General features: G+C 53.6%; 1 protein-coding gene across 1 annotated transcript; it reads left to right on the forward strand.

The window, feature by feature from the left end:
- The first annotated feature begins 4,883 nt into the window (after positions 1 to 4,883).
- Positions 4,884 to 5,735, forward strand: RPP38 (ribonuclease P/MRP subunit p38). The gene has a single exon (XM_054385093.1). It carries the CDS (start codon positions 4,884 to 4,886, stop codon positions 5,733 to 5,735), a length of 852 nt encoding a protein of 283 aa, XP_054241068.1.
- The last annotated feature ends 3,177 nt before the right edge of the window (positions 5,736 to 8,912 follow it).

Below are 8,912 nucleotides of genomic sequence, written 5' to 3' on the forward strand. Positions count from 1 at the left end.
GGAGGGTGGTGAGACTCTGGAACAGGCTGCCCAGGGAGGCTGTGGCTGCCTTCTGCCTGGGGGTGTTCAAGGCCAGGCTGGATGAGGCCTTGAGCATCTGAGTCTAGTTGAGAGATGTCCCTGCCCAGGGCTGGGAAGTTGGAGGAGATGAGCTCTGAGGTCCCTTCCAACCTGAGGCACTCTAGGACTCTCTTGTTTAATTACAAGAAAATAATCAGCATTTTAACAGGAATTAAACTGATTGTGAAAACTGTTTTAAGTAACTGAATTTAGCGAGCTTGGGTCAGAGCTAAAAAAAAAATGGATTATGTGGGCCACAAAAGCTGCTTTGCTTCTTTTTTGTGGATAAAGAAAAAATATTTTTCTTCTACCAAGTTTAATGCCAGAGAAGTGATTATTTGTTTTCCTGAAAGGTGAGAAAACTGCAGCAGAAGCTTTCCCAGCTCAGCTGAAAGAGTAAACTGGCCAACGTTTCATAACATCTCCTGTCACAGATCAGAGTTAATGTTTCAGGGGCTTGTTTAGCTCTGTTTTAACTCAGACTAAAAGCCTCACTCTGAGTTGCAGTGAAACTGATTTTAAAAACAATAAATAATTGGTCTACATGATACTAAGTGCTTGATCTTGAGGGCAGAGTAGCACTCAAGTGCTGCAGCAGAGCCACAGCTGCTGTGTGAGCAGAGCACTGAGGTCAAAGGCAGCTTTTTTGGCTGTCAGTGCCACCTTTCTGCTCTCTGCTTGCAGGCTCCAGCATTCCATGGCTATGGATGGCAGCTGCCAGCCAGAGTGGATAGAAAAGCTGCCTGGTGTCTGGTGCAGAAGTGTGCAGGACACTGCAATATGCCAGCACTGATTGTTGTGTGTCATAGCATACAGTGATGAGCAGCACATCCCCAGCACCCAGCTCTTGCTGATGATCATACACTCACAGACTGTTAGGGGTTGGAAGGGACCTACAGAGATCATGCAGTCCACCCCCCCTGCCAGAGCAGGTCACCCAGGAACACACCCAGATGGGGCTTGAAAGTCTCCAGAGAAGGAGACTCCACAACCTCTCTGGGCAGCCTGCTCCAGGCCTCCAGCATCCTCAAACCAGTTTTTCTTCATGTTGAGGTGGAACCTCCTGGGTTCCAGTTTGTGTCCATTGCCCCTTGTCCTGTCACAGGACACCACTGAAAAGAGCCTGGCCTTTTCTTTTTGCCCCCGACCCTTCAGCTATTGATCAGCATTGGTCAGCTACCCTCTGGGGCTGCTCTTCTCCAGGCTGAACAGCCCCAGGGCTCTCATTTCAGTGCTCACTGCTTAAACAAGGGTGGTGTTATGCTGGGATTTGGCAGCTCTGCCCCACTAAAGAATGAGGGTCCCCCCTTGTATGTGCAGGACACCACAATGCACCCTCTGTGCCAGTGCTCAGAAGAGAGCTGCTGGCATGGCGCTGCCTGCATCTAGGTCAGAGCATTGTGCTGCTCCCTACCCGTGGGGTAGTCAGCCTGGGATAAAGAGCTGACAAAGCTGGGAGTGAAAGGGATAACTGAGAGCCGCATGAGAAACAGCCTAATCCAGCAGGGCACGGGCAAGACAAGGGCAGCATTCATCGCGCTCTGCCACGATAGCAGGCTGCAAGCCAGCACTGTAGATCGTGCCCCTAAGAGCTGTTTAGGTCTGGAGTCGGAGAGAAGGTAGGAGCTGTCCTACCAAAACAAAACCCCATCAGGACGTGCCACAGCCTAAAAAACTCCACACAGCTCCCACAAGAATTCTTCACACACACCGTGGCTTCAGTGTCAGAAGTTTCCCTCCTCCTTCTACAGCCGCATGTAACCCAAAATCATAGCCGTGCGCCTGCCTCTCCGAGCATCACCCAGTCCCGGCCGACCCGATGGTCACAACAGAAGAAACATTCGGGTGTGCTCTGCACAGGCAAGGCTCCAGCAAACGACCTGAGCTAGCAGTAGTTCAGAGCAAGTACTGTGTCTCTCACCCTCATCTGAAGCAAGCAATGAGTTAGTTTAGCTCCAAAGGCTGCAGCAAACCTCCCTGCCAGAAGGAAACCTTCGTTTTGCAGCAGTAATCCTGCCGCCTGCGACACTGCACCACAGCCGGGCAGCGCAGCTCTCCTTTTCTCCCCCTTTTCTGCTTTTCTCCTTTCTCCCCTCCTCCCCCCCTCTCTCCTCCTTTTCTACTCTCCCAGAAGCAAAATTCCTCACCTGGAGAGTCATGACGCTGGGAGGATGCCCAAGGACCGGCCTCACTCCTCCTGCAGCGGGGCCGCGGCGCTTCTGCCTCGGCTGCGGGGTGGGAGCGGGGGCCGAGCGCCGCAGAGGGCGTGGGGCTGTGGGGGTGACCTCAGCTCCGGGACGCGGGGACAGCTGGGCAGCCACCAATGCTGGGCACCGGCGGGTGGTGGCACTGAGCACACGCTGGTCCCGTCACAAAGCCTGAGCTCATTTCCACACTCCTGAGGATAGGGTCACCAGCCTGAGAGCCGAGACACGGCAGCATTGACCAAGCTGTTTGCTTAGCAATGTCCTGAGCGAGTTGGACCACAGCCAGCACTGCTCTGACTGCTGTGCCCTCTGTCACTGCCCTGCCTGTGCCCTTACATCCTCCAGCTGCATCTGGAAAACGGGGGGGGGGGGGGGGGGGGGGGGGAGTCACCCCGAGCACCACAGCAGCACTGCCACACACAGAGAACCCAAGCCCTATCATCCTGGGAGTCTGTGAAACACCCTGGCAGTGCTGGGTTTTCCTTTGCTTTACTAAAGAGAGGCCAAAAACAGAGTATGAAATTAAATGGTAACAGCCACCAAAGGGACAAAAAAAATCCATCCCTGCTTACCTGCTCTGTCAGCTCATAAATCATTTATGTGCATGCCCCTATACATTTGTATTCCTCATGGCTTCAGCATGGTCTAACCACAGTGAGACCACAGCATTTCTAAATCCACTGACTTCTACAAAACCCATGGAAAAAGAGTGGTTCCCTTCATAAGTCCAGGCTAAATTAACTTCAGCCTAAGTCAGGTTCAACCAATTAACTTCAGGTGAAGTCCAAGTTAAGTTCATAGAATCACAGAATGGGTTGGGTTGGAAGGGACCTTTAAGATCATCCAGTTCCAACCCCCTGCCATGGGCAGAGACACCTCCCACCAGCCCAGCTTGCTCAAGGCTTCATCCAACCTGGCCTTGAACACCTCCAGGGAGGAGGCAGCCACAACCTCCCTGGGCAACCTGTTCCAGAGTCTCTCCACCCTCACTGTCAAAAATTTCTTTACATTAAATAATTAACTTCAACTTAAGTCCAGGCTAAATTAAGCCAGGCCTTAATGAGGATGCAAGTAAATTTCAGTAAATAAAAGGCGATTTTTTAAAAGAGAAGAAAAAAAACAGAGACAACAACCTGAGGAGCTGTAGATGCGAATGCCGTTAGCTGAAGGCACTTCAGCCCTCACCCCCAAAACCTTTGCTCCACGGCAGCTCTCGTGGAGCACTGCCGGCCCCAGCTCCTTAGGGCTGCCCTGGCTCGCCCGCCAGCCCGCTCGGGACACGGACTCTGGGTGGGAAAAGCCGGCGAGAGACCCCGCCCATGAAGGCGGGCTAAGAGCAGCGCGGCGGAGCGGGGCTGGCGTGCGGCGGACGCATCGCGTACCGGGAAGCCGCGCCGGAGGTAGGGCGCGCTCGGCGGCAGCGCGGAACCCGCGGTAGGCTGGGCCCGGCCTGCAGCTGCTCGGCGGGGCGGGTGAGGCGGCGGGAAGAGCACTCCCACAGAGCCCCGCTCCCCCGGAGCCCCCTCTCAGCTCAGCCTGCCACCAGCCTCGGTTTCTCCCGCGGGAGGCGTCCGCGGAGGGCTCCGAAGCGAGCGTTTGGGCAGCGGCTTCTGGCGGCGTCAGGGCGGGAGGCGTTTCCCGGCGCTCTCTTCGGCAGGAAGCGAGGGGCCGGGGCCCTGCTGCCCGCTGGAGCAGCACGGCGTTTCTCTTTTCCCTCCCGCACGCGTCTTAGCCGCATTGAAAAGATCCGAGCCTTTCTGCTGTGCCATCGCTCCTGCTCTGCGCCTTTCTCACACACCAGTCTGTGGCTGGCTGACTGCTTGCCGGCCTTTGTAACAGGTCACCAGAACATCCCTAACCGAGAGCTTTATAAACGAGAACCCAGAGCTGTAGATCCAGCAGAGCTGGGGAAGGACGTCTGACAGATAGAGACATGTAGCGACAGGACGAGGGGTGATGGCTTCAGACTGGAAGAACCTGGACTGAGATGAGCCATGAGGAAGCAATTCTTGCCCATGAGGGTGGTGAGGCACTGGGACAGGTTGCCCAGAGGAGCTGTGGAGGCTCCAAGCATGGCAGTGTTCAAGGCCAGGCTGGATGAAGCCTTGAGCAAGCTGGGCTGGTGGGAGGTGTCCCTGGCTATGGCAGGGGGCTGGAACTGGATGATCTTTTAAGATCCCTTCCAACCCAAACCAGTCCAGGTTTCTATGATTTCTAACTCAGTCACATCAAAGATTTCAGCCTGTCCAGGTCCCTCTGCAGAGCCCTCCTACTGCCAAGCAGATGGGACTAGCAAACTGGTGTCCTTTGAAGCTCTAAAGGCTGCCACTCAAGCTGTACAGAAACCCTGTCCTTATGTCTGCCTGAGCAACCAGGAGAGAGAGATGCCCTGCTTCTCCTGCTGTGAAACCTGAGCTGCTCTTAGCCAGTCAAGTCTGACTGAGCAAGCAGATGGGGAATAGGGGCACAAGCAGGAGCATGGGGACTTCCTGTGGTACCAGGCCTGCAACCACACCTTCGTATCTCCACTGTTCCGCAGTGATGCTGTCCACAGCAGGGGTTGAACTCACCTTTGTCTCTTCCCTCCACAGCTGGGTGGCAAAACACCCCCCCAGGATGGCCGTGGTGCAGAAGGGGACAGCAACGCTCCGGAAAGCGAAGAAGGTCACCGTGAAGACGTGCCTGGACAACCCCTTCGTGTTTGAGTGGAAGACCATCGATGGCGAGGACATGCGGTTTATACTGCACACCTTAGAAGAAAGGATCAAACACATTGGGCTTAAAAAGATTGAGACTCCAAGAAGGAAAAAACATTCCCCTGCCAAAATCCAAATGGAAGGACACTGCGATGCCAGCAGTGCCCAGCTCCCCGGAGAAGAGGCACGAGGTGGCTGTGGCCAGATAGCAGGATGGACAGACATAGGCATCAGGAGACAGCTTGCTATTGGAGTGAACGAAGTGACAAAAGCCCTGGAGAGGAACCAACTACTCCTGCTGCTGGTGTGCAAGTCTGCCAGCCCTGCCCTGCTGACAACCCACCTGATCCAGCTGAGCGCCAGCCGTGCCACGCCAGCTGGCCAGGTGCCGCGGCTCAGCCAGACCGTGGCACCGCTGCTTGGCTTGGCCTCCACCTTGGCGCTGGGCTTTAAGAAGCAGGCCAATGCCTTCAGTGAGGTAGTGGAAGCAATCATCCCCAAGATCCCAGCTCTGGAGGTGCCCTGGTTCCAGAGCACAATTGAAGAACCCATGGCTCAGGTGCAGTCTGACTCCTCTGAGGGTGAGGAGCCTGAGCAGCTGGTAGCGGCGTCGGGGGATGAGCTTCCCAGCCAGAAGAGGAAGCACGCAGAAAGCCACCAGCTGCAGCTGTCACACGTGGTTCTGCTGCCTCTGAAAATCAAGAAGCTTGTCCCAAATCCAAACAAGATCAAGAAACCACCTCGCAGAAAGAAGAAAGCTTTCTCAGCATAACTGATTGAGTTCAGTTGTTCACCTGAAACTGACCTTTGAATGCAGCATGGACTGCAACTCTGGCTGAGCTGCTCTGTTGGTTACTTTAATGAGGTGAGTCTCATATTGTGTCCAGCTGAGCTACCTTCTGCTCCAATAAAGAATCTTGCTCAAACTTGGGTGTCAGCCTTTACTTGGAGGTAAACATTTTACCTGCTGTTGGACTTACAATCAGGTGTGAAGATGCCAGAGGGATTCAAAGATAAGCACATCTTTGGGGTGAATGCAAGGCATTAAACTAACTTCGGGGTTTTATAGAGATCAGGGTTAAGGATAAATGTTCAAATAAATTAGAAAATTCTTCAGGTATATCTTCAAACAAATCAGTACCAGAAGTTTGTTTAAGCAAAGGTCCATGCTGGGGTAACCCAGGTAAAGCTGGGTCACTGCTTAGCTCTAACAGCACAAGCAGACCTCCCTGTGGAACTTTTCAGCTGAACAATAACCTTCTTTGGGTCAGACTTGGTTTCATCAGACACCTCCTGTCCCACATGCTGAGGAAAAAAACTTCAAGTTACAGAACAAAACTGCTTATATTTTACACAAAAAACTCCTGTGTGCAAACTACTGACACACATCCCATGAGAGACTGGAAACAAACCTGGACGCAGCCTGACTGCTGAAGGGAGTTCAGAATGACCCTCCAGGAGCCAGAGATAAGCCTCATGCTGCTGTATAGAGCTGGGGCAGCTGTAACTGCCACAGGACCAAAACCAACTCATGAGGTCCCTGGAGTTAAGTACTGAGGGCTACAAACAGCTTCCTACTAAACCAGTTGTGCTGTGGGAAGGGAACTGTGCTGCAACTCAGACAAAAGCACAGCCTAGAGTTTCACTTGGCACTGATAGCTTGGGGCTGTTGAGCCTGGAGAGGAGAAGGCTCCAGGGAGACCTTAGAGCAGCCTTCCAGTACCTGAAAGGGCTACAGGAGAGCTGGGGAGGGAATTTTGACAAGGGCTGGGAGTGATAGGATGAAGGGCAATGGCTTTGAGCTGGAAGAGGGGAGATTGAGACTGGAGATGACAAAGAAGTTCTTGACATTGAGGGTAGAGAGACTCTGGAACAGGTTGCCCAGAGAGGTTGTGGATACCCCCCTCCCTGGAGGTGTTGAATGCCAGGTTAGATGAGGCCTTGAGCAAGCTGGGCTGGTGGGAGGTGTCCCTGCTCATGGCAGGGGGTTGGAACTGGATCATCTTGAAGGTCTCTTCCCACCCAAACAATTCTGTGACTGTGACAGCATAGCAAAGGGCAGTACAGTACTGTAGAACATAAAAGTACCTTCTCTGAGTGACTTAGAGATGATCCTTAACTTGTTCTTTATATATTGTGCTTTCCAGAGATCTCCTGACCCCCAGTACCATCAGAGATTCCAGGGCATCCTGCACTTAGGAGTTAGTTTAGTTCATGACACCAGCTACAAAGGGAGCCAGCAGCAGTGGTTCACCAGTCAGCACGCTCTCTTAAGTTTAAACAAAACCAACACATTTAACACCGAAAGTTCTGCCCTCCCTGCCCAAGAGTGGCAAGGCAAGGTGAGGTTTTGCCTTGCTTTGTAGGCCACCCATGTCCTGTTTTGGCTTTTGAGTGGACACCCCTGAAGGTCTGCTAGCCCTGGTGTAGTTAATTCCTGTGCTGGTTCACTAACATTCAAACCCCAGCCTTTGAGCAGAGCCCGAGGATCAACTTTGGAAGGAACTTCACTGCAGCAAGCACCTCAAGCACTTTGCTGCCTGCCCAGGCCTCCAGCTGCCCAGGGCTGTGTGTCCTCCCACCCCACAAAGAGGAAGTTGCTCTGGGAAGGAAATCGCTGATGTTTCAGAGGACTGGTGGGGAAGGTGCTGGAGTGAGCTTTTGTGAAACTGTCTGCTAGGTTTGGAGGAGTCTTACCTGGTATTGTCCTCCTGCATGGGCAGGCTCTGCTTTGGAATGAGCAAAAGAGCCTCTCCTGCAGAGCTGCTGGCACGGCCCCCACACAGGCAAGAGCCTTTGGCTGAGGCCCTGCTCAGGAAGCCAGAGCAAGCTGCCATGATTCCACCTCCCGAGTGACTGCAGCTGGTGGCTGCAGGCTGGGACAGCTTCCAGAGCCACCTCCTCTTGCTCTGACACTTGAGTGAAGCACTGGAGGTGAGGAGCATGGCTGCCCTAAGGGGTGAGCACTTGGGAAAGACAGAAGAGATTTTCTCTGTACAGCTTCCAGGACTCAGCCCTCCTCAGTGTGCAGCCCCAGCCAGGGAACAACGTGGAGAAGCTCACCCCTGAGGTTCAGAAGCAAATGGCAGCTCTCCCAGAAGACAGCACAAGAGTGGCCACACTCCTTCCTCCATCTGCACTTACCCCAAGATCAGGGCAGAAAGCCAGGCTACAGGAAACCCAGGTTCAAGTCTGTCCTTTTCTACCTGAACATGTTTGGCCCCATGGTGGCCTCAAGGCTTTTTCAGACGACAGTACCAGGGAGGATTTGCCTGCTGATTTCAAAGACAGGAGAGGGGAACATGTCTGCCTACCACTGCCTTCACCTGGGTTTTTCTGAGGGGAGGGAAGGCAGAGAACATGATCAGACCTTTCTCCTGGCACATCCAGGTGAGGAAGAGCTGTGGTCACTTGACAAGGCAGTGCCTCAGCCAGGAGGCCAAAGCTCCTCCCTGCTGCATAAAGCAGCTGCATAAAGACAGCCCAGGTCCTGCCTTTAGAGCAGAATGCACCCAGCTCTTTGGTGAACCTCCTCATCCCAGCAGGCTCCAGTGCAAATGCCCAGCCAAGAAGGCACCTCCCTGCCCTCTGTCAATTAAGAATTCAAGTCTTCAATGGAGTTGAGATGAAATCTTCCTTGTACCTCAGGTATCACTACCAACCTTCAGGCACTCAGCTCTGCTCAGGCCTCACAGCAGGGAGCCCAGGCTCCCTCTGCACCATCTGCAGACAGCTACAAGAGTGGCCACGGCTGCAAAGCCCAACTGCACCATTGAATGTCTCAGATCTCCTCTGAGGGCCTTCTAAACTCACCAGGTCCTGAGCTGGTGCACAGCCAGGGGTGAGACAAACCAGGTTCAACCCCCTCCTTTGTTGGCAGGAGGTGAAAAGCTTTAATCACAGCTATCAGCAGGGAGGGAGCAGATTGACCACTGTCTCCAGGGCAGAA

Source organism: Indicator indicator, chromosome 11 (assembly GCF_027791375.1).
Source record: "Indicator indicator isolate 239-I01 chromosome 11, UM_Iind_1.1, whole genome shotgun sequence".
Taxonomy (NCBI): Eukaryota; Metazoa; Chordata; class Aves; order Piciformes; family Indicatoridae; genus Indicator; species Indicator indicator.